At 52.6% G+C, this 24,927-nt stretch overlaps 1 protein-coding gene across 1 annotated transcript; it reads right to left on the bottom strand.

The window, feature by feature from the left end:
• Positions 1 to 3,753: 3,753 nt before the first annotated feature.
• On the bottom strand, positions 3,754 to 24,628 carry Lmna (lamin A/C). Its single transcript, XM_038311934.2, has 12 exons — positions 23,848 to 24,628; positions 11,262 to 11,418; positions 9,856 to 9,981; positions 9,517 to 9,687; positions 9,233 to 9,358; positions 7,718 to 7,938; positions 7,406 to 7,628; positions 6,523 to 6,630; positions 6,307 to 6,426; positions 5,848 to 5,937; positions 4,934 to 5,200; positions 3,754 to 4,695 (listed from the first exon to the last, which is right to left on the bottom strand). The coding sequence occupies exons 1-12, from the start codon at positions 24,201 to 24,203 to the stop codon at positions 4,669 to 4,671; spliced, it is 1,992 nt and encodes a 663-aa protein (XP_038167862.1). The 5' UTR covers positions 24,204 to 24,628; the 3' UTR covers positions 3,754 to 4,668.
• Positions 24,629 to 24,927: the final 299 nt, after the last annotated feature.

Raw genomic sequence — 24,927 nt, forward strand, 5'->3', positions numbered from 1 at the left:
TTCAATAGGTGATTGACAAGGATTTCCTCACAAAATATTTACCTATGTTTATTTACATATATGTGTGTGCATGCGTTTGTGAGCACCATGGTCATGAGTGTGTGCCTAGGCCAGAGCATGTTTTATTTGTAAAGAGAAAAAGAAAAAAAATTGTGTCAGATTTAAAAGTTGCATTATTTTTCTTTGGTTTTGTTTGCTGTTTTTTTGGGGGGTGTTCATTAATTTCTTCTCCTAATCCAAAAATTTTCTCTCAATTCAAAACATGCTGCTGCTTTTTCTTCCTTCCTTCCTTCCTTCCTTCCTTCCTTCCTTCCTTCCTTCCTTCCTCTCTCTCTCTCTCTCTCTCTCTCTCTCTCTCTCTCTCTCTCTCTCTCTCTCTCTGATTTTTGAAACAGGGTTTCTCTGTGTAACCACCCTGGCTATCCTGGGACTCACAGAGACCCACCTGCCTCTGCCTCCCAAGTACTGGGATTAAAGGCATGTGCCACCAATGCCCAACTCTTTTCTTTTTTTAAAATATTCATTCATTCATTTTAGTTTTTTGTTTTTTGTTTTGTTTTGTTTTTGAGGCAGGGTCTCACGCTGTAGTCCTGGCTTGCCTCAAAAGGCAGGGTCTTAAGCTGTAGTCCTGGCTGGCCTCAAACTCATGGTATTCCCCCCCCAACCCGCTGCCCCCTCAGTCCTAAATGTTGGGATCTCAGGCATGAGGACCACATGCTGTTCTTTTTCTTTCTTTCTTTTTCCTGTGCTGGGAATGGACCAGAGCAGCCAGGATGTTAAGCAAGTGCTCCTGCCTACAAGCAGTACCATGGCACTCTCAATGAATTCAAGTGAATTTTAAAATTACATTATTTATTGTGGGTGGAGACATTGTATAGCAGTTTCCTTTGAGATTAAAACCTCTCCTCTTGGGGCTGGAGAAATGGCTCAGCAGTTAAGAGCTCATACTTCTCTTGCAGAGGACCTGAGTTTGATTTCCCACATCCAGCTGCGGGTTAAGTCCAACCTAAGGAATCCAGCCCACTCTTCTGGCCTCACACAGAGACATGCACTCACATGTATGCACATGTACACAGGCACACATACATACACAGTACACGCTTCCAAATAAAAATAATTAGAAAAAAATAAAACTTTCAGCAGCCAGGTGGTGGCGCACACCTTTAATTCCAACACTCAGGAGGCAGAGGTGGGTGGATCTCTGAGTTCGAGGCCAGCCTGGTCTATAGAGCAAATTCCAGGAGAGAGAGAGAGAGAGACTACAAAGCTACATAGAGAAACACTGTCCTGAAAAACAAACAAATTAACAAACAAACAACCTTTCATTTTGGAGGAAAGAATATTAAAGACACAGAATGTTAGTACTGGGCATGGTGACCCACATCTTTGATTCCTTTGATCCAGCACTAGGGAGGCAGAGGCAGACATGTCTCTGTGAGTTCAAGGTCAGTTTGGTCGATTTAGGGAGTTCCAGGACAGCAAGAGCTACACAGAGAGCCATCGTCTCAAAAAGGAGGTGGGGGTAAAACAATAGGATGTACAGTTTGTGTAACAGAAGGTGAAATACTCCACCTTGTGTGTGCGGAGGAAAGACACTTGTTGAGCTCAGTAGTGTTGGGATAGTCGTTTTGTATTCTATGTGAAGATGTATCTCTGGCTTTTCTCACATGCCTGAGGCACCTTCTGATTTAGTAAAGAGCTGAATGCCCAATAGCTAGGCAAGAGGGGATAGGAACTCTGGGAAAGAATCTGAGGTACAGGACATTCGCCAGCCAGACACAGAGGAAGTAATGAGCCATGCGGCAGAATGTCGCATGTTGTATTAAATTAATACAAACAGGTTAATTTAAGTGCTAGTTGGGAACACGCCTAAAATAAGGCCAAGCTTTCACACTTCGTAAGACATCTCCATGTCATTGTTTGGGAGCTGGTGATACAAAGAAAGACCCAATACATTTGCCCTGATACAAGGACATAAACAACTCAACAGCTTCAGGAAGTCCCCAAAACTGACTGGTTTCACAGGCTCCTCCCTCCTCAAGTATATGTGAGTAGTAAGGACTACTCAGAGAATCAGTCAAACTAAGCTGCCTGGGAGAGGCTTGGGTGAACAGAGCCACCTAGAAAGGGCCTCTTCAATCTGTGCAGCTGCTTGAAGTTAGGCAGGGGCTCCAGGTCTCTAGGCTTTAGCTGTCATCCTCCTGGGCGTTGGTGGGGCAGCCATCTTTGATTCGTTAACTCCACCTATACTCTACCAGCTATCATTTCTCTATCTGGGGTCAGGGGTGCCATTTGCTCAGTCCTCCAAAGAACAGTATCACAGAATTGACACATGTCCACACAGGTCAGCAGGCAATGTGCAGGAATCACTAGATGGGTCTTAGGGATGGAATTTAGGTTAGCAAGTGCCTTTACCTATGAAGTCATCTCATTGGCCCTCAACGCCACCCCCCTCCCGCCTGCTTGTTTTAAAGACAGGACCTCTTCCATGCAGCCCTGGTTGTGGGAACTTGCTAATATATAACAGGTTGGCCTTGAACTCGGAGATCCACCTGTCTCCACCTCTGGAATGCTTTGATTAAAGGCACACAACACCATACCTGACGCAATCATTTCTTTAAAAGAGTTTAACTCAAGTATTTGGGGGTGCATATATGAAGCTGCTGTCCTTGGAGACCTGAAGACTGTTGGATGCTCTAGAGCTGGAGCTACAGACAGTCGTGAGCCACCAGACAGGAGAGCCCTCTGCAAGGGCAGAACAAGCTCTCAGCTTCTGAGCTGTCTCTTCAGCCTTTTTGTTCTATTTTGTTTTTAGAGATACGGTTTCACTGTATCTTTGGAGTCTACCCTAGAACTACCTCTGTAAACCAGGGTGGCCTTGAACTCACAGAGATCCACCTGTCTCTGCCTCCAAAATGCTGGGATTAAAGGCATGAGCCACCACCACCTACCCTTCCAGCTCATCTACCTAGGAAATGCTAACATTTTTTTAAAGATTTTATTTATTATGTATAAAACATTCTGTCTCCATGTATACCCGCAGGCCAGAAGAGGGCGCCAGATCTCATTACAGACGGTTGTGAGCCACCACGTGGTTGCTGGGAATTGAACTCAGGACCTCTGGAAGAGCAGCCAGTGTTCTTAACCACTGAGCCATCTCTCCAGACCGAAATGCTAACATTTTGTTTTCAAAACAGGGTCTCATGTGTCCCAGGCAAGACTCAAACTCACCACACCCAGCCTTTTCCTCCCTTTTTCTTTTTGTGATGCTTGGAACTCATTATGTAGACCAGGCTGGTGTGGAACTTGTAGCAGTCCTCCTGCCTCTGCTCCCAGGTGCTGAGACCACAGGTGTGAGCCACACCTGACCCCCCCTCCCCACGCCCAGAGTCTCAGCCTACCAGGGCACCACAGCATCTAGAGCGCAGGACTCTTGCAAGGGAAGCTCTGCCGCCCCGTACCCAGTCGCTCCACCTGTGTTCCTGTGTCTTCCGAGTCACGCTTGAGGGTCCTGGTTAGAAGGTACTGGCTCAGCGCAGGGCGGATGAAGGTGAGAACGGAAATGCCTCTCCTTTGCCCCTCGTGTGCCAGTCTCCACAGACGTCCCCTATGGTGCCCAACATGCACCTTCACATCTTCCTACGGACCCAGGTAAGGGGAAGGCTGGGGATTGATGCGGTGACGCAACACCATGTGTCTGCCCCTCAAAACACACGTGACACCCAACAAAGAGAGACACCACAGCAACCGAGATGGAAAGAACTAGTGTATTGATTTGGAGGGAGAGCAGGGATGCAGATGGGACATGGGGCGAAGGGCTCCTTAGTGTTTGCTGTACCCACCAATACCACACCCTCTACTCACAGGCATCCCCTGTAGGAGGACCCCAGCAGGCTCTCACCCTTTCGAGCACCCTACTTTCTCGCTCTTCCCTGTACCCAACTTGATTTTGCCTTCCAGTGACTGGACAGGGCCCACCAGGCTCTAAAGCTGGTAAAAGGTGGACTCAAACCGACCCTCCCCCCTCCTTCTACCTCATCCCATCTCTTGTCTAAATAAAATATAGAAAAAGCAAGCAAGGCAGAGGTGCCTGGGAGAATCCATTGACTCCAGGCTCGGGGTGGGGTGGGGCAGGAAGAGGGTAAGGCAGGCTGAGGCGCCTCAGCACAGTGCAGTGGAACCAGGAGGGGTTGACTTTTCTCAGCCATCCCCTCTGCACTCTCCTTCTCTGCAGCTGGCATGGCAGTGGGCCAGCTGTCCGGAGGAGGCTGATGAGAACTCAGCGCCTGCCTCTCAGGCACCATATCACAGGGTTCTGGGAAGAGCGCGAGGCCAAGGCAGAGGGACAAAAACTAGACTCTCTAACGGCGTCCTCGCCCTGGGCTCCGAGGAGAAGCCCTGGGGTTTTAAGGCAGATACAGAGGAAGCAGGGCAAGGACTGAGGATTGAGACAGAGACTTTTCTGTTCCTGTTTTTCCTTCAGTATAAAACCACTGTAGAAAATAACTTCTCTTAGAAAAAAAAACATAGAAGAAAAAAACCAAAAGCAGGGAATAAATTTTTCTTTGGCTTCAGGCCTGCTCACACAAGGTGCAAAGCAGGAGGTGGGCATGAGGTGGGGAGGGAGCGGGTGGCCTCTGCCCCCACCCCTGCCCGGCAGGTCCCAGATTACATGATGCTGCAGTTCTGGGGGCTCTAAGAGAGAAGAGAAGGAAGGCAGAGGTGTGAGCACGGTGGCTGCCCTTCTTCTCCCTCCCCGACCCCAACCCTCACACTCCAGCCCTGGCTCTGTCCTCGAGTCTGGGGTTCAGACAGGAGGGGCAGGGTGCCAAAGGGGCTGCGAGGAGGAGGGTCCCACTCCCGTGGCCTGCCCTACCCGGATGCTCAGTGAGCAGTGCCCTGCTGTAGGGGAAGAGGCAAGGAGAAGACTCACCTGGGTCCGGGGACTGGAGTTGCCCAGGAGGTAGGAGCGGGTGACTAGGCTGTCCCCGAAGCTGCCACCCCCACTGCCCCCCACACTGCGGTAGCTTCGAGTGACCGTGACACTGGAGGCGGAAGAGCCAGAGGAGACGGATCCGCCCACCTGGGCTCCCGAGCCACTGGCAGCCTTGTCGGCAGGCTGCCCACAAGTCCCACACAGCACGGTGCGTGAGCGCAGGTTGTATTCAGCGGGGTCCCCCGAGCTGCTGCAGTGGGAGCCCTGGGAAGGGAGATAAGGCTCAGGAGGTGACTGCTTAGGACCAGCACCCGGGCTCTGGGCTCCTCTGGTTTCCTGGCTATTGCACCCAGAGAGCCAGAGTGAAGAGGGACTTGAGGGCCTGTGCCTGGGAGAAAGGACATAGCAGAGGAAAACAGCCAGGAGGGCTTCGAGATGGAGAGGTGTGGCTTTCACTCTCCCCTGAGTCCTAGAAACTTACAGGGGAATTGAGAGGGAGATCAAAGATGCAGATAGTTAATTTGTAAGGGGACAGGAACGAGAGAAGGCATTGTTGCAAGGAAATCCAGGAAAAGAAGCGTGCAGCAGCAGGTGAAGAGGGGACAGAGAGGATGCAAACAGTGGGAGTAGGGAAGAGGGCAGGGCTGGGGCCATCTCTGTCCTCCCATCCTCTCCCCAGGAGACAAATCAGATCCCTGTCCACTGCCACCGTGGAAAAGCTCCCAGTCCCTTCCTTACCAGACACCTGGGTTCCCTGTTCAAGGTAAAGGAAGGAAAGAGAAGAGGCCAGGGCAGCGAGTGGCATTCCAAAACACTTTTTAATGAAAAGACTTTGGCATGGTGGTGGAGAGCTGCCCTAGGCTGGTAGGGCTACCCATGTGGGCTGGGTCTCAGCGGCGGCTGCCACTCACGTGGTGGTGATGGAGCAGATCGTCTCCATCCTCATCCTCATCGTCCTCAACCACGGTCACCGAGCGCACCAGCTTGCGCATGGCCACTTCCTGTGGGGACATAGACCCAGGCGCAGGACTCAGGGGTGAGGGCTGTGCAGCCTATCTTCCGGGGCTCTGCCCTTATCTATCTGCCTGTTTGCTCTGAACTAAGGAATGTGCTTGTACACACATGTAGGAAGGACACCACTGGGAGCTCAGTGCACTTAAGGCTGGAATCTGTGGCTAGCACCATTCACTGGCTGACTTCCACCCATCATCCTACTGGGGAGAGACTTCTAGCTTGCTTCCCGGGTGGGCACTTGGGCTCAGGAAAGCGATCCTAAATGGGCAGGTTGCATTGGGTTTGGGGTAGCTGGCTCCCATTACGGCCACCAGGGGGCGCCTCCTCCAGCAAGAGGCCGGCTGCAGCACACTCACTTCTCCGGTGGAGTTGATGAGGGCCGTGCGAAGGCTGTTCCCACAGCCCCAGGTGTTCTGCGCCTTCCACACCAAGTCGGTAGGAGGGCTATGGGTAGCCCCAGCTCCTGAAGCCCAGATCTGGAAAAAGACAGTTTAAGAAGGGTGCTTACTCTTAATGCTCCTGTCCAAAAGCCAACTTCTCCCCTCCCGAGTTCCAAACGCCCTTGTGCTCACCGTCACCACTTGCCCAGCCTTCAGAGTGAACTTTGGTGGGAAGCGATATGTCATCAGCGGGTCATCACCATTCTGACGCTTGATCTGCCAGTTGCCCATGGACTGGTCCTGCCAATGCGGGAGGAAGGAGAACAGGAAGGCTCAACCTGGTGCTTGGCTTTTCTCACATAAGATCGGAAATAGGCTAGGTGCCATAGTGTACACCTATAGTCCCAGCTACTATGGAGGCTGAGGCAGGGGAATAGCTTAATCCCAGAGAATCGAAACCAGTCTGGGCAAGATCCCATCAGAAAGAAAGAAAGGAAGGAAGGAAGGAAGGAAGGAAGGAAGGAAGGAAGGAAGGAAGGAAGGGAAAAGAGAGAGGGAGGGAGAGAGAAGAGAAAGAAGGAAAAAGGCTGGTGGTGGTGGTGCATGCCTTTAATCCCAGCACTCAGGAGGCAGAGGCAAGTGGAGCTCTGAGTTTGAGGCTAGCCTGGTCTACAAGAGCTAGTTCCAGGACATGCTACAAAGCTACAGAGAAACCCTGTCTCAAAAAAAAGTAAGAAAAAAGGAAAAAGGAAGGAAGGAAGGAAGGAAGGAAGAAATAAAGAAAGAAAGAAAGAAAGAAAGAAAGAAAGAAAGAAAGAAAGAAAGAAAGAAAGAGGCAGGCCTGCAACCACCATCTCTGGCCTTCAAACCCTCTACCCCCTCTAGCCTGTCCCTCAAGAGTCATGCTGTGACCGTGTGGACATGGATGCTGCGCCACACACACTGGTATCTTTTATCTTCCCAACAATATAGAGATGTAGGGACTGCCACACACTCCAAATTCTCAGAGACGGATGCTCCAAGAGCACCAAGGTCTCCCAGCCACTGAATACAGGACCCTGATCCAGAGGCTCACCTCGTTGGATTTGTTGCGCAGCCGCACAAACTTTCCTTCCTCATCGACTTCCTCCACAGCCACGCGTCCGCTAGTTCGGGCGTGCTGTGAGAAGCTGCTCCGGCTCTCAGAGGACTCCAGCTTGCGCTTTTTGGTGACACTGCCTCCACCCTGCGATTGGGATGAGTGGGAGGAGGTGCGGCCACGGCTGCGCTGCGAAGTAGGGCTGGGGGACAGACGGAGCCTGAGAAGGCAGAGAAAAGGCGGGCTTTAGTCGTGGTAGCTGCAGGCCAGGGGCTCCTCCCAAAAATCTCTTGACTCCTCCTGGGTCACCTCTCCTCCTCGCCCTCCAGCAGTTTTCTATAGGCATGGATCTCCATGTCCAGGGCCAGCTTGATGTCCAGCAACTCCTGGTACTCATCCAGCTGCTGTTGCATCCTTGCCCGCATCTCAGCCATCTCTCGCTCTTTCTCAGCCAGCAGCCGCCGGCTAGTATCCCGCTCCCGGGCCAGCGAGTCCTCCAGGTCACGCAGCTTTGCCTCCTTGGCTGCCAGCTGGGAAAGGCAAGGTGTGATGAGTTCCCAAGGGCCGAAAGTAGTTGAAGAGAGAGGGGTACCAAGGATCTGTAGGCTCTCATTAGAACACTTATCCAGTGGCCAGGGAGCGCTTTCTTTCTTTTTTAAATATTTATTTATTTATTATGTATACAATATTCTGTGTGTATGCCTGCAGGCCAGAAGAGGGCACCAGACCCCATTACAGATGGTTGTGAGCCACCATGTGGTTGCTGGGAATTGAACTCAGGACCTTTGGAAGAGCAGGCAATGCTCTTAACCTCTGAGCCATCTCTCCAGCCCTAGGAAGCTCTTTCTTTTTTTTATTTATTTATTTATTTATTTATTTATTTATTATGTATACAATATTCTGTCTGTGTGTATGCCTGCACGCCAGAAGAGGGCACCAGACCCCATTAGAGATGGTTGTGAACCACCATGTGGTTGCTGGGAATCGAACTCAGTACCTTTGGAAGAGCAGGCAATGCTCTTAACCTCTGAGCCATCTCTCCAGCCCCTAGGAAGCTCTTTCTAACATGTAACTGAAACCTCTCATTCTGAGGCTAGACCCCCATCTTTGGTCACAAATAGCACAACCATCTAAAATAATATCACTTGTGACATTGCACACCACAGTGTTATGACAGACCTGTGAAATGGAAAGAGCAAGAACAGCTTTGGAGCCTGTTCTGGAACTCGCTCTGTAGACCAGGATGGCCTCAAACTCACAGAGATCCGCCTGCCTCTGCCTCCTGAGGGCTAGGACTAAAGGCGTGTGCCAACACTGCCCAGCCTGGCTTCTTTTCTTTTTTTAAGACAGGATCTCAAGTAGTCTAGGCTGGTCTCAAACTTGCTATATAGTTGAGGATAATCTTAAATCTCTGATACTTCAGCCTGAAAGGCATGCACCATCATGCCCAGTTCTGTGTCATGCTAGGGATAGAACCAGGGCTTTGTACATGATAAGCAAGCGCCCTACCAACGAAGCTGCAAGTCCAGTCCAAGGTAATCTCCGTTTTCAAATAGGAATAAAGCTGGGAATATAACTCAGTTAAAACAACCGTTTACCATGCACAAGGCCTCAGGTTCAATCCCCAGCATGCACAAAATAAACAGAAAACACCTTTCATACACAGATGGTAAAATGGAGGCCCTGAGGATCAAGGTAAGCTTACGGGGAACACCAGGCAGGCATCAGACTCCTGGGGTCTTCCCCTTCACTCCCCTCTTCCTGGTGGGTGTCTGCAATATCTGCTCAGCCCAGTGCCCTAGTGGAAAAGGTAAACAGGTTCACCTGTTTCTGGAGCTGGCTGAGCTGGGCCGAGAGGCTGTCAATCCTGATTCGAGACTGCTGGAGCTCCTCATGGGCAGCCCCCACCAGGTTGCTGTTCCTCTCAGCCGACTGCCTGGCGTTATCCAGCTGCAGGAAGCACACAGCGTTAGAACAAACAGGAACCTGAGGATGGTGTCACGCTGCAGCCTCAGGTCCTGTCCCATCTACCCATCCCCAGGCACACCCAGCATGGGTAGGATAGACTGCTGGGGCAGCACCAGGAGAGGATGGGGTGAAGCCAGCACCTTGGCCGAGTATGTCTTCTCTAGCTCCTTCTTATACTGTTCCACCTGGTCCTCATGCTGGGCCCGCAGCTCCTGCAAGGCATCTGCCAGCCGGCTCTCAAACTCACGCTGCTTCCCGTTATCAATCTCCACAAGCCGGGTCTCATGCCGGCGCTTGGTCTCACGCAGCTCCTGAAAGAGTTAGATGGGAATGCACATCAGAATGGCTCCTCCGAAGCTGAGACCCCCGAAGCCCTTGCTCCCTGTCTTGCCTTAACCAAGGGCAGCCCTCCATTAGCCTGGGAGCCGGGCTGCAGGCAGGTGAGCTGCAGCTCTCAGGCCCACGCTGCAGGCGCTCACCTCACTATAGATATTCTTCTGGAAGTCCAGTTCCTCCTTCAGGGTCTGCAGCCTGTTCTCAGCATCCACTCGCCGCAACATCTCATCCTGAAGTTGCTTCTTAGCCTCACCTAGGGCTGCCTCAAGCTAAGAGAAAAAAGCTGAGGTCATGGACATACCAAAGAAGCCGAGTGATAGCTGTCCCTAGGGAGAATGGGACTAGAGGCAGTGAAGGCCTTCAATGCGCACTAGGGGACTACTCATGGTAGCCAGGGCACTAAGAAATCACCGGTGAGACCGGTGAGATGGCTCAGCAGATAAGGATGCTTGCCATCAGGCCCGACAGCTAAGTTCTATCCTTAGGGCCCACGTGGCAGAAAGAACAGATCCCTGCATCTAAACATGTGTTGTGGCTTCCAGGGGCCCACAAAATAAAAGAAAAATATGTGAAAAAAACAAAAACTTCAATAACATTAATAATAAGCTCCCCTCTCGGATCTCCCTTTCTTGGTGCCACACAGCAGTTAGAGGGCCACATGGAATGCAGAGGGGCAGGAGGACAGAGATGATGTTCTGGGGAGGAGCCTAGCTCAAGGCTAGTGAGTCTGGGGCGGGACGCAGTAGCTGCAGGGGTAGCGGCACACAAGGGAAGGGCACGTGCATCATCTTAAGGTCAGAAGACTGGCACTGAGGAAGCTGACATGCATCTGGGGAGAGGGGGTAAGACCAACAGGCAGGGGCAGGCCAGGAAGTACCCTTATCTGCCCTGGAAAAAGTTCCCACAGGAAGCACAGCTAAGCCATGCATCTTGGAATGTGCAGGCTAGTCAGCGGGCCTGGAAGAGCTAGGGAGAGAGGAGAGGGGCCCAGCTTTGGCTTTGGAGTCAGCCTGCTGCCTTCTCCTGTGTTTCAGAGTGTGATGGGGTGAGAAGAGGACTGGGAAGGGAGAACACCCTGGTGCCCACTCAGAGCAGGCAAGAACTTGATACTGTATCACTATCTTCTTCAGTCCTGTCCCTGTCATGGAATCTGAGAGAGACCAGAGAGGAGTGCTTCGGAAGTGGTGGGCACTGGGCACACACAGCAGCACTGACCCACGCCTAGGGATAATTAGCCATCCGTGCTCTGCTATGGCCTCTGAAGAGGTTAGGCTGTCTAGAGGAGACGGAGGGGAGGGATCTAGGGCTATGCACAGCACACTCTGCAGCTAAAGGGAACTGGTTCGTGGATGGTTTGAATTCACTGTGCTATGTTCCCTGAAGGCCAAAGAAGGATGAGCAGAGGTTTAGACTAGCTAAGTGACAGGTGAACGGCCTTGGGACTAGGTGACAGGTCAGACCCCTCCCAAGGGCGGGCTAAGGAAGAGTCCATATCCAAGCATCAGGCTGGGTCACTGGGGTCACAGGAGGGCCCCAGACAGTGGCCTACCTTGGCTACCTGCCCCCTCAGGTCATGGAGTTCACCCTCTAGTGTGCGCTTCTCGCTGAGAGCGGTGCTCAGTGCAGCTTCCTTGGAGTTAAGAAGAGCCTCCAGGTCCTTGAGCCGGGCCTGAGCAGCCAGCAAGTCACCCTCCTTCTTGGTATTGCTAGAAAAGAGAAGCATTGGTTTCAGGACCCTGCTTGGCTAGGACAGGGCCTCTCTGTGGTCCTCCCAACTGTCAGAAGAGGGCATCCTTATCCTAGGTTTGTTTGCATCCATGAGTTTCTGGGGCCGGGTTCTCACCTCCCAAGATTTTCCAAAAGCCCCTTTTTGCTTCTCTATTCTTCCCATGACTCAGGGCCCAGGAACGTGCCTGGGGCCAAGGGCAAAGCGAGATCGCATGATATAAATGCCTGGCCCTCTTCCCCTCCCATTCCCTCTAAAATAGACAGGGTACCTTTGTCTCCCACCCCCTTCCCAGACAGGGCCTTAACCTTTTCCTCCCCTGGACTCCACCCGGCTCCCCATTCAGTTTGCTTCCCTCCCTTGGTGCAAATAGACTGGGAGTGTCTTGGCTACACACCCACCCCAAAGCCCAATACCTCTCAACTTGAGTTTCAAAATGGTCTAATCCCTTTTACCCATATGGGACTTTGGGAAAAGCAAGTCTGGCTAGGGAGACCAGGGACAAGGACAAAGAGGCATAGCATGAGACCATTCTCTTCTTAGGACTTAATCTTAAGGCCCCTGCTCCTGGCAGGGCAGAGGGCCAGCCTCCTCCATCAGAGCCATGACAGAGGCTAAACCTTCTCACTCCAGATGTAGCTCTCTGGATCCCAGGTCCATGGGGTCCAATCTGGAGCCACCCCTTAACCGTAGCTTTAGCAAGACTCTACCGTGGGAGGCTGCCTCTGACTCTCCCACATTCCTGATTCTTTCTGCTAGTGAGTGAGAGAAGCAAAGGCCCTAATTTCCTGAAAATCTCTGGAAAGCCTGAGAACTTTCCAGACATAATTCCATCACAAGTACCAAAGAGGGCAGGGAGCAGTAGACCCTAGGAGTGGCAGAGAAGCCCACTCTCTAGCAAGGACCTGTTGCTAGCAGCCACCTGCAGCTTTCTCAGGTCTCAGCTGGAGCCCGCCACAGAAAAAGGCACACCAGGGACTGAGGAGATGGTTCTGGGCAACTCACTTGCTCTGCAAGCATGAAGAACTGTTTGGAGCCTCAGCCACATAAAGTGTGTATGGAACTCCAGCATTATGGAACCCCAGCATTTCGACGGTGAGATTGGAGGCCGAGAGCACATCCCTGGAAGCTTGCAGCTCGGTTACCCCCCTTATGCAGCAGCAAACAAGAAACCATGTTTCAAACCCGGTGAAAGGAGAAGGGACCAACACCCCAGGCTCCTCCAACCTCCACCTCTACCCCAACTAGGCCAGTACTCATTTGTCATCTGCCCCCCCATTAAAAAGGAAAGAACGTGGGGAACCCACTCCAGGAAGAGCAGCCCTCCAGAAAATCTCTCAGCAATAACAGGCCTAGCAATTCACCCTGAAGCAGGAAAGAAAAGGCCAGACCTGGGGAGCTACAGAGGGGGAATCACCCGCCCCCCAGGGGCTCTGCTGATCTGGGAGGGGACAGAGGGCCAAAGAAGAGTGTGAAGTCCCAGAGGGTGTGGTTGCTCCATTCACAAGGCAAAACAATTTAATGTAATAGTGTCTTTCTCCTGCAGAGGCCCTTCTAGAACCCGAGAGGGCTTCTCCTCCATCTTAGCACGAAAAGCTAAAAATAAAGTCAAAAGCCAGCTCAGGTTTTGGCTGCCATCCGGCCAGCTCTGGCGAGAAGCACAGCCCCAACTTTCCATGACTTCAGAACTTTTCCAGAGCTGAGGCAGCTGCAGGGGAGGAAAGAAAATGAAGAAAAAACCCGGGTGAAGAAAGTTGCAAACCAAGCATCCGAGCTCCAAGGCACGGCATCCCAGAGGGGCCTCTTCACCATGAAGGCCTCTGCAGGGCTGCTGCTGTTGAGACTCACTCAGGAGGAGTCCTTTCAGAGAGGAGGACACTGAGGCCCAGAGGAGGGGACCACCAACAGCGGCAGGGGCAGCTTTCTCGCAGATTCACCATCTACCTCACTGCCTTCCTAAGCCACCAGTGTAGAAAGAATGAAGAAATAAGCCAGGAGAGAGAAGAAAGCAGAGCCCATTGGACAAATCCGTCCCTGGCGAGGGTGAGGCTGCCTTTGCACGCTCCAGGATAGTCCTAGTTCAGCCTGCTTGGACACCTGGAGGGGGAATTCCCAGGGTCCCCCTTGTCCTTGGCTGCACTGAGAGGTGGTACAGCGGCCCTGCCGTCCTCCTGTCCTGAGTTACAGTCTGCTATGCACAGGGCTGGGTTTATGATAATATAGTCATGTGTCACTCAACAATGGAGTTAGTTGTTAGTTGTTGGCTTTATCATTATAGAAACATCACAGTGTGCTCACACAAGACAAGAGAAAATTTGGGGACCCTCCTCATATGTGACCCGCCACTGACAGAAATACTGTGTAGCATATGACTGTAACAGCAAGTACTTCTATGGTGGGCACTGCTCGAACCATGACAGCATTAACTTGGCTAATCTTCATAGCTGCCCTTGGAGACAGTCGCCATTACCAATGTGATTACAGAAAGGGACAGCAGCGAGAGCTCCAGCCAGGGCCCTGAGGAAAGAGGGTTTGAGTTCCTCTCTGTACCAATTCAGCACATGCCTTCAATGAAACCAGGACTCTTTCCCTTTCTTTGCCCAGCGCTGAAGAGACTCCATTAAGTGACTAAGACACACCCTGTAGCCGAGGGAAACCTCAAGCAGATGGAATCAGGGAAGAGCTTTTGTGGTTTTCTTCGTCAGGCATGGGGAGCCTCATCTAGGGGAAGGAGCCAGCCACTGTCACCCATGGGCTCATGACTCAGACCTTGGGAGCTTAGTAGACAGAAAGCCACAAGCACATTCTAAGAAATGTGTGGGGGAAGGGACCAGAACCCACCCCTCTTCTCTTCTCTAATGCTTTTTTTTTTTGAGTTTTTTGAGACAGGGTTTCTCTGTGTAACCCTGGCTGTCCTGGAGCTCACTCTATAGACTAGGCTGGCCTCAAACTCAGAGATCTCAGAGATCTGCTTCTGCCTCCAAAGGCTGGGTGGCATTCGTGCGCCATCAGGGCCCAGCTTATCTGGCGCTCTCTCTCTCTCTCTCTCTCTCTCTCTCTCTCTCTCTCTCTCTCTCTCTCTCTCTCTCTCTCGCTCGCGCTCGCGCGCGCGCTCTCTCTCTCCTTTTCTTAAGCCTGGCATAGGAGCAGAGGCCGGGATCTTGGTGAGTTCCAGACCATCCTGGTACACCTAGAGGGTTCCGGGCCAGCCAGGATTACATAGTGAGATACTATTCTAGCAAGTGTATCTCTGAGTTCTAGGCCACAAACAAAAAACCGAGAGAGAGAGAGAGAGAGAGAGAGAGAGGAGGCATACGGCATACTTTATGGATAGTAACACAATTTACATGTTTAAATAACACTATAACAGAATTGTTTGATATTATTTAAAATAGATAAACAAAAGAGAGAAAAGTTTCGAGTCACATGGCTTTTCTCTGCCAAACGCTATTTCCTTCCTAGGAGAGGAGGGCCTCAGCCTAGACAGGCCTTGAGGACACTGGACGGGACTAGGCCTCTGCGGCTGCCATAGAGGTGTGGTCCAGCTCCAGCCCACTAGGCGCGGTAGTGGGAAAGCTGGATTTGTGCTGGGTTGGTATGGAGGACTGGGTGGGGCGACTAGGGGAGCTGGAAAGGGATAGAAACCGGGGCTCCCTGGGTGACTCATGCTCAGACCCACAATAACCAGGGGGGGGGGGGGGGGGGGGGGGAGGGGGGGGTGTAAGTCGTCCAGGGCTCTCAGGGGCAGGGAGACCTGCCTGCCTGCCTGCGTCCTGTTCCAGGCCTGGTGTCATGAGAGTGTTCTGCGTGAACAAAGGAGTGGCTGCATCCCCGCTGCCTCTGGGGGTCAGGGGCAAGAAGGGCTGGGTATCCGGTTTAACTCATCCCAATGGGCAATCCTGACTCAAAGAGGGGCGTGGGGGAGGGGAGCAGAGCAGTCAAGAATAAGGTAAGTGAGGCGCCTTCGGGTGGTGGGGGAGGGGACAAGGCTGGGGTCCCCGGGCTGCTTTAGGGTAGAAAGACAGCAGTGGCAGAGGGGCTGGATGGGCACAGGGCCAGGCTCTGACCCACCCACTGAGTCATCCTCCTCAGTCACCTCAGACGCCAGATATGGAAGCCGCGCGGCCTGTTTGGCCTGGTTGCCGGGAGCAACAGCCTAAACCCAGAGGGAGTGGCCTGCATTTCCTCCTCGGTCCTGGGGGAGGGACCAGCCGCTCAGACTCTACACTGGGCTAAAAATAAGGCGCAGGAGGGGATGGCGGACCGGCCCATGCCCCGCCCGCCCACAGCCAGCCTCACCGGCCCTCGGTGTTCCCCATAGCTGAACCAGAAAGAGCGAGCGAGGCCTCGCGCCCCTGGAGTTCCGGAAAGATCCGGTGACCCCTGTGGCTGGGCAGGGTCCTGAAGCGCTGCTCCCAGATTCTCCTGGGGGACAACCCCTACCTTGATAACTTCCGGTCTACCCTACCCAAGCCCCTGCGCGACCTAGACCCTCACTCTTTTATTTACTATTTATTTTTATTCATAACAAGGTCTCAAGTTCCTAAACTGCCTCGAATTTGCTAAGTAGTCAAGGATGACTTTAACCGCCTGATCCTCCTGCCTCCACCGTCCAGGTGCTGGGACAAGTGGTTTATGGGGTGCTGGGGATCAAACACAAACCCTTAAGTTACATTCCCAGGCTCTACTTTTTTCCACTAACAACGCAGTGTCCTTTATCTTAATTATGAATGATGCTTACGTTGCATATTAAATAAAGAGAGGGTTCAGTAGCTAACCCTCCACAGCTCCCCACCCATTCCCCACGCCCACTGAGCTCCGCTTCAGCTCAGGTTTTACCTGCGGGATCTTTGACTTTTTCTGCGTCCCTTGATAATGTAGAGCTCAGGTGCTCGGGCTTCTAGACTGACCTTTGGCCTTATTTCTGCACTTTCACAGATGTAAGACCGGAAGCTGAGAGAGGGCCAGGTCCGGACACTAAACCCTACCCACCAGGGGCAAGCAAAGAAGGGGGCTGGGGGGCGCGGGGAGCGCGGGGAGCGCGGATTTCCTGGGTTCAGTTCCCAACACAAAAAGAGAAGGGAAGAGAGGGTTTGGGGTGAGGCAAGAGGATTACTGGAAGGAAACGGGGGAGAAAGGAAAGGAGATATTAGAGCACAAGTGGTCTAAGGAGCAACAGAGATGCAGGCAGTTCAGAAGGTGCAATCTCTGAAGGTCTGTCCTGGGAGAGCCCATGGAAAACGACAAAGGCCTAATGAATCTACCGCCCTTGTCCACCTCTACCGTCTCTAATCCCAGCAGTCAGGAGGCAGAGGCAGGTGGATCAGCCTGTCTGCAGAGTGCATTAGGATAGTCAGTCCCACACCTCCCCATACAGACACATGTGCCCACAGTTGGCAAAGTCCAGCTTCCTCATGCCTCTCTTGGACTGCTAAACAGGCTCAGATCCACTTCCAGAGGAGCCAGGATCTCAGTTGCTCTCACCAAAGACAAAGCAAGTCTTAATTCCAGGAGGAGGGAGATTCTGGTAGCATTCTGGTGCCCAGAGCAGGCTAGGAGGTCTGTTGACATGTTCAGACACTACTCCAGCAGAGGCAATGGGCCTGGCAAAGGGCCAGGCCTGAGTCACAGCTGCTGTGTGTATCAACGTGGCATTGTACAGAAAGAAACTGGAGCCAGAGGCCAGAGCAAAGGGGTCCTAGACACCCAGCAACCAGCTCCTCCACAAACTGCGCCCTTCCGTTCAGTCCCCGGCCGAATTTCACATCTTTCCAGCCTGTCATTCCAAAAGTCAAGCTTGTATTGTCACAAAATGTCAGGGTGGGGACAGACAAGAGGAGGAGAACAGAAAGGCAGGAGGGTAGCCTAAGAAAACAGGATGCCTCGAGGGGACCTGAGGGACTCCTCATGAAGTATTACTCAGCAGTGACTTCTTGGAACTTAGCAGTCTGGTCACACTTATTAACCCTGACTGTCCCAGGTAGAGAGTCAGCCACGCCCCAAGTCAGGAAAGGAAGTAGAAGCTTTGGACTTCAGGTCTCATTTGCATTTCAGCGATAACCTGGGAAGATGCAACATGGTCTCCCAGCTGCAGAGGTGGCAGCCGCTTCCATTTCCAGAAGCCTCCTCACCATGCTGCACATCCAAAGGCCTATCCGGCTTCTAACTCCCAGAGCTGGCCCTAAAGAGATTCTATGTGTCCCCACGAATGCAAACTTTGTTCTTCCTGCTGTGTTTGATGTAATCCTCAAGGAAAGCCCACCTCAGCAGTTTCTTTTCCGACCCAACAAGCTCTGGGGCTCCCTTCCCTCTGAACCCTGTGCTCCATCATGACTCAGCTCCCCCTTCTGGGCCCAGGATCCTAGCCAGAATTATTCCCGGCTTCAGCAGACAGGATTCTGGCTTCCTCTCCTATAACTAGACAGTAAGGTAGGGAGACCCCGCCCAAATTACTGTGTCCTTTCTTAAGGGATCTGTAAGGGCCAAGACCAACTTCAGGCTGGAGACGCCGATGTGAGTGGCAGGTGGGCAGGTAAGGTCACTGTGCACCACCCGCCGGCTCCTGGCATGCGATATCTGACCCTGGCAGTTGAAGAGGTCAGTCCTGTCTTTCCTAGGAGCTTCCCTTCCAGTCCCCCCCAAACTGGTCAGTCAATGGCAGGGGCAGACTCTCCTGCTAAATGATAGGGCCCTTTCTATTGCCCTGAAGGTAGACACACTGAAATGAACTTTCTTTTCCCAACGGCAGTGAAGGCAGAACCTATGCCAAGACAGTAATGTCACAATAATTAACCATTTCTAACAAACTCTTTTTGAGAGACAGGAAGACCTGTGGTTTTAATCCCACCGCTGTGGGAAATAGTTCTATAAGCAACTACACTGGCTATTAACTATCCTCAAATTGATTGTGCTTGGTTTTATTACTTCTCGTGTGGTATTTAGAGGACTTTTCCTCACTTTATGGGTCATTGTACTACTTTGAAACCCAAGGTCTGTTTCTGGAGAGCTGTCCTAACTCCCTTTCATTATTGTTAGGCACTGCAGGGAGGGAAGTTGATCAATTCAAGGTCACACGGCAATTTAGAGACAAAGGTGAACCTAGAATTACAGACACTGAGGGCAGCAGCTGTTTTAACCGTGACCTGCCGTCTTGTTGGTGGAACACCTTACTAAGAGATAGCAGATCCTGCGCTTCTCCAGTGTCTCCCATGGACGCTAAAGCCTGGTGGCATTGCCTTCAATTTGTTCCTGGGGCCAAGGAGGAGAGCACAGAAGAGACTCTGCCTAGTGTCTGGGTCTCCAGATAGCCTCCCCTTGAGCTGTGACAGGTGTTAGAGCTGGGTGGGCTGGGAGGAGGGTGTAAAGAGGACACAACTGTAGGTGAAGGCGTCCCCTCCCAGCTGTCCTCCCAGCTGTCCCTGGCTCCGGCCTTGACAATGAACTACTGAGTTGCTCGCAGGAGTCATTGACCTCTTGAGGCCAGGGAAAGGCAACAGGGGACCCTAGTGAGGAATGGCTTTTCTGTTTCCCTTGGGCTCCTGAAGCACGTCTCAGCCCCCAGGTTTAGTTGCATATCTTCTTTCCATGTGGATGGGGTCCCCTAGGGGCCCAGATACCCTCAAAGACAACCTGTCTCTAGCAGTGTGACAGTTCTGCCAAAGGGCAACAGCCTCCTTCCAGTCTGGGAAGCCAAGTTCTACTCTAAGTCTCGAGACTGAAGGCATAATCACCATGCTCCCAGAGTGAACTGTTTCATAATGGTTAGCCTAGCAAGTTCGGGTCTCTCCCAGGTACAGACTGAAGGCGAATGTGTCCTGGGTCTCCAAACAGGATCTGTAGGCAGCAGAAGTGAGCCTGTTAGATTTCCAATCTGTCTTTCATGCTAGAGAAGGTGTAATAGAGTAGCCACCGGAAGTCAGACACTCACATCCTGACCTTTCACCCCTCGGTGTATGAGACAAGCCTCTGCTGTTGTTCCTGTGACCACAGCCCCCAACAGTCACATCACCCCTGCTTCTCTGCACCGGAGTCACCGCAGCCTGCCAATCCAGGGGCCGCAGCATGAAGGCCTTAGGGGAGAGAGGTGCTCTGCACTGTGGGTCTGGGTCAGACCCACACTCTGGTCACCTCTGGCCTCTATATAGCCCAGACTCAGCCTTGATTCACCGCACTGCCTGCCTCAGTCGGGAGGGGATTACAGTTTTTGCTACCACACCTGACTAGTACTAGAGACTGAACATAGGGCTCCAAGCATGTTAGACAAATGCTTTAACTGAGCCTTAGCTACAACCCAATATACAGTGGTGTGCATGTGTGATGTGAGTGTGTGCATGTGTGTGTGCGTGCGTGTGTGCATGCGTGTGTAACAGGGATGGAACACTGCCCAGGTGCTAGGCAGGCTCCCTGTCACAGAGCCACACCCTAGCCCTTTAGCCATTCTATTTCATATGCTCAGTTCCTGTTCCAGATTCTACCAAGTCTTTTTTTATAAAAATTTCAAAATGTGTGTATGTAGCGATTATGGTGTACTGTGTGGTTGCCCACAGAGCTGTGGAAACCAGAAGAAAGTATCAGATCCCCTGTCGTCCACAGGCAGATGTGAGTGCCCTTGGGAACTGAATGCAGGTCTTTTAAAGTGTTCTTAACTGACGAACCGTCTTCTAGTACCATCATATAGTTATAGTCTTCAGAGTGTGAGGGATGGCTGGGCATGGCAACGCATGTCCTTACCCCACCACTCGAGGCAGAGTCAGGTAGATTTTTGTAGTGTTGAAAGCCAGCCTGGTCTACAGATCTGGTTCCAAGCCACCAGTGCTACAAAATGAGACCCTGTCCTCAAAAATAAACAAACAAAGAGTGGGTGTAGTGTGTGCGCATGTGTGTGCGCGCGTGTGTATGCGTGCAAGCGTGTGCGCATGTGTGTGTGTGCGCGCGCGTGTGTGTGTGCGCGCGTGTGCACATGTGTGCGTGTGTAGAACTGACTCAGTGATTAAGAGCACTTGTTCTTACAGAGGACTCAGTTCAGTTCCCGGCACCCACATGGTGGCTCACAGCCAGTTTCAGAGAATCTGAGCCTCCTCTGTCCTTCCCGGGCATCAGGCATGCAAGTGGTGCACAAACGCAGGCAAAATACTCGTACACATAAGCGTTTTAAAGAGCTGAAGAAAAATAAACGACTAGTTTATTGAGGCTTAGCAAGATGAGTCAGTGAGTGAAAGTGTTTGCCACCATGCCTAACCACCTGAGTTCCACAAGCGCTCGTGTGTCGTGGAAACAGACCCAGTTCCTGCAAGTTGTCCTTGACTTCCATTGGTGTCATCCCTCACCAAGAAGAAAGAAAAGAAGATGGAGCACTCAGCAAGCAAGCAGTGCGCTGGGAGGAACTACAGGACGGCCAGCATCCTTTTCTTGTTTGGCTTTACTCTTGCTATGCTGTGAGATAGCCCTGACTAACCTTGTAAGCTCAGCTAACCCAACCTAAACTTGGTCCTCCCCGCCTCTGCCTCCCTAGACTCCCAGGAAAGGAGGCAGGGGACTGACTATCAGGAAAACTTAATGGGTAAGAGTGCCCCACATGGAGCCTGATGTCACTGAGTTCAAGCCCCAAGCTCCCCATGAAGAAAAAAGAGAACCAAATTTCCCAAGTTGTGCTCTGCAATGCACACTGAGACGTATATGCACACTCGCACATACGCACACTCGCACGCACACACACACTCGCGCACACACACACACTCGCACATACGCACACTCGCACACACACACTCGCACATACGCACACTCGCACACGCACACTCGCACGCACACACACACTCGCGCGCACACACACACACTCGCACATACACACACTCGCACATACGCACACTCACACACACACTCGCACATACGCACACTCGCACGCACACACACACTCGCACACACGCACACTCGCACATACGCACACTCGCACACACACACTCGCACATACGCACACTCGCACGCACACACACACTCGCACACACGCACACTCGCACATACGCACACTCGCACATACACTTAAATATAACTAAAGAGGGAGGCAGGGAAAAGACCCCTGGATGCTGCGGAAGATGCAGAAGATGCAGACATTCAGGCCCCTATCCTTCCCTTTTAAGAAATCTGTGGTCTACACCCCATCTCCTGCTGCCTCTTATAAAGTCACTAGGGTAGAAGAGGCTGCATCTGACTCACCCATGCAGCTGTCCTGCCTGGAGTAAGGCCTATTCACCTCTAAGCCTGGAACTGGTGAGCCTTCCCCATGCTTCCAACTGTCTCCTTCTCTCAGCTTAGTGTCTAAACCCCTTGAGAAGAAGAAAGAGGGAAGAAGAGCATTGTTTCCTTCCTTCCCTTCTTTCTTTCCCTCCCCTTGGAACTTTTAATCCAGCTGTAAAAGAATGGGCCTGTGGGTGTGGTTGAGCGACCTGAGCTGGGTTGTATCAAAGACTGTCACAGGGTCTCGCAGACAAGCTGTATCTAACTCCAAGCCTGACCCTGAACTCTGAGCTCCAATTAAACATTAAACCAGTCACCTTTCCCAGCCTCGGTGCAAAGGCTTGCTCAGTTCCTTTCTTCCTCCCCAAACTTCATTCAGGCCATTTTTCTACCTCAGCCTGAGCTCAACAGCCACACCAAGGAGCAGCAGCCATTTGCCTCCCTTCTACAGACAGAAGGGCAGATACCCCATCTTAGCTCCCTGTATCCACCTGGTCCCACCTGCCTGGACCCAGGTGTGTACACCCTCTTGCCTTCCTGGAAGCCCCACCTCCCTCCTCAGTTAGGATCAGGAGAGAACAGAGGCAGGTGGCTAAATATAACAAGTCCACACATCACCCAGCCCCTACCCCACAAGTGCACACACCACCTGGTGTCCCAGGCCTGGACAGCTGCATGGAGGCAGAAGACTAGATGAACAAGAAGCAATGGACACCACCCGCCCTGTTTCGGATCAACACTGTCCTCAGATCTACTCCACAGTGTCTTCACTGAAGAGCTCTGGTGGCTGACGGGACGAGCTTAGATGATCACTAACTAGCTAACACACTGGGACTCTTCTAACCTTGCCTCATACATTTCTCAATAAGTTGTTCATTTCCCTCATGGAAAAACACTGGACCCATAACTTCTGTTTGCACTTGAGGACGCGATGGGTCTGCCATCCTTACCACCTGGGATCTAGTAATGACCAATCACAGACACACAGAGTTTTGGCAGAAGATAATGTAAAAGGAAAAAAGAGGAGGAGAGGTTAAAGCTACCGCCCCGTAGGTACCTGCAAGCACTTTCAGAGCTGTGGCTTGGGTCTACAGCATAGAAAAAAGGACCAAGAGCACAGAAAGAACCAAATGGGAGTCAAGGAGGAAGAATGCGGCCTAGACTTCCCAAGGCTTTGGAGGGCCTTTTTAGAAAGAAGGTGGAGTCAAGAAGGGTGGGGTAGGGTGGAGCAGGGATGGGTGAGGCGGGAGTGGCCTGAAGCTCTCTAACGGCTGGATTTCAAAAATGTCATTGTATTCCAGCAGTTTAATAAGACAAGATCAAGACATCAGAAGCTGAGAGGATGGGCCAGAGAGAAGTCTGGCTTGGCTAGGAAAATGAAAGTGGCTCACCAGCTGAGGGAGAAAAGGATAGAGCTTCCAAACCTTGAAGTCTCCAAGCAGAGAGGCCCTGAAGTGGGGTGCCCGAGAGTCAGGCATAACAGTATTTCCTGAGCCATTAGCCTCTGTGCCCAGCCTCCCTCCCCTCCCTCCCTTGCATTCCAGGGCCAGGCAGGCCAAGGGCTGTGGGATCTGCGGGGGAGCTGATCTCCTGGTGTGCTTCTTTCTGATGGGCCTGAGAGTCTAGGAAAAGTCCCAGACATTCCCAACTCCTAGAAAGAAGCAGGAGGGCATGCTAATACAGCCACCGGGGAAAGGAGACTATGCTGCTTTGGTGACCCCTCTGTAGTACCACTGGACAAATGTCAGATTGGAGCTCTGTTTCACCAGACACCATGTGTTCAGAACCACGTTGGGCAAATTGGTATAGTGCCAAGACTCCCAAGAAAGTTCTACTAAAACCCTTTCACCCATTCTGATGTGTCCCAGGTGTTGGGAGTTCCAAGACCCGGTAGAGCCAGTTCTGCCTTGCTCAAGCCCATCCCCCAAGCTCCAAATGGCCATAAAATCCCACCTTGACAAAATGAGGCCCTGCCGTCAACCACACTTGATCCCAAGGCCCCCCACTACTCTTTATATCCCCCACCCTCTCACAGAGACCCCTCCCTTCTGTGTCCTGTCTCGACTATTCCCCTTGGCACTGCCAGTCACCCGCGGGAGGCAGTTCCGGGGAGGGAGGGGACTAGGTGGCCAGTTACTGGTGACTGCTGCCTCTCTGGTGCCGGCCTGGCCTCACTCACCGAGCCTTCAGCTCCTTGAACTCCTCACGCACTTTGCTCAGCTCCAACTGCAGGCGGGCGCGCTCCTTGGCCACAGAGTCGAGGGTCTTGCGGGCATCCCCAAGCTCGGCCTCGTAGGCCGCCTTGATGCCAGACACCTCTCGGCTGACCACCTCTTCGGACTCAGTGATGCGAAGGCGCAACCCTGCATTCTCTGTCTCCAGGGAGCGCACGCGATCAATGTACACGGCCAGACGGTCGTTGAGCTCTTGAAGGTCCTCCTTCTCCTGCAGTCGGGTGATCCGAGTGGGCGACAGCGGAGTAGAGCTGGCCTGCGCCCCACTGCGGGTGGCGCGCCGCTGGGACGGGGTGTCCATGGCCGGCAGGGTGGCAATGCTGCCCGCTGGGCAGGGGTCCCGAGAAGGGCGCGGGACTTGGACAGAAGGACAGAGGCTGCTCAGGGGCACAGCGAGCCGGCGACTGGCTCTAAGCTCGCTCCTGGCAGGCGTGGAGATCTGGGCTGGGCGCTGGCGCACCTCGGGATCTGGGTTGGCTGGTGTCAAAGCTGAGGCTGCGTTCCCGCGAACACTGAGTCACTGACAGCCGGGCAAAGGCTCTAATAGGCCCTCCTTTACAGGGGGTGGATCCGCTGTTCTTAAAGGAGCCATCCCAGACCCAAAGGGGCGGGGGCAGGTATGGTGAGGAGGGGCCAGGACCGTCAAGCCTCACCCTCTCCAGAACACCGCTTTCTGGCCTGGGGCTTCACAGTATAGGTTCCTGCCTGCTCAACTCTTTCAGCTCCAAGCTTGCCTTTGGCTTTCTGGGGTAAAGAGCAGAGCCAAGGAATGAGAGTGGGTGGGCAAAAGGTAGTGGTGAGGGACGGGGGAAGTAGGGGCAAAGTGAGGGAGAGAGCCAGGCATTGCCATGTAGTCAGGAAACGGGGGGGGGGGGTAGGGCTGAGGCTGGTGCCCATCAGTGAGTCACTCAGCCCTCTTCCACCTCCGCTCCCCCCTCCAGTAGTAACAGTGAGTCACCTCTCCCCCATGCACTGGGACGGACCATTCTGGGCTGCATTTCGGTGTGCCAGGAGTGGCAGGAGTG

This window comes from Arvicola amphibius, chromosome 14, assembly GCF_903992535.2.
Source record: "Arvicola amphibius chromosome 14, mArvAmp1.2, whole genome shotgun sequence".
Taxonomy (NCBI): Eukaryota; Metazoa; Chordata; class Mammalia; order Rodentia; family Cricetidae; genus Arvicola; species Arvicola amphibius.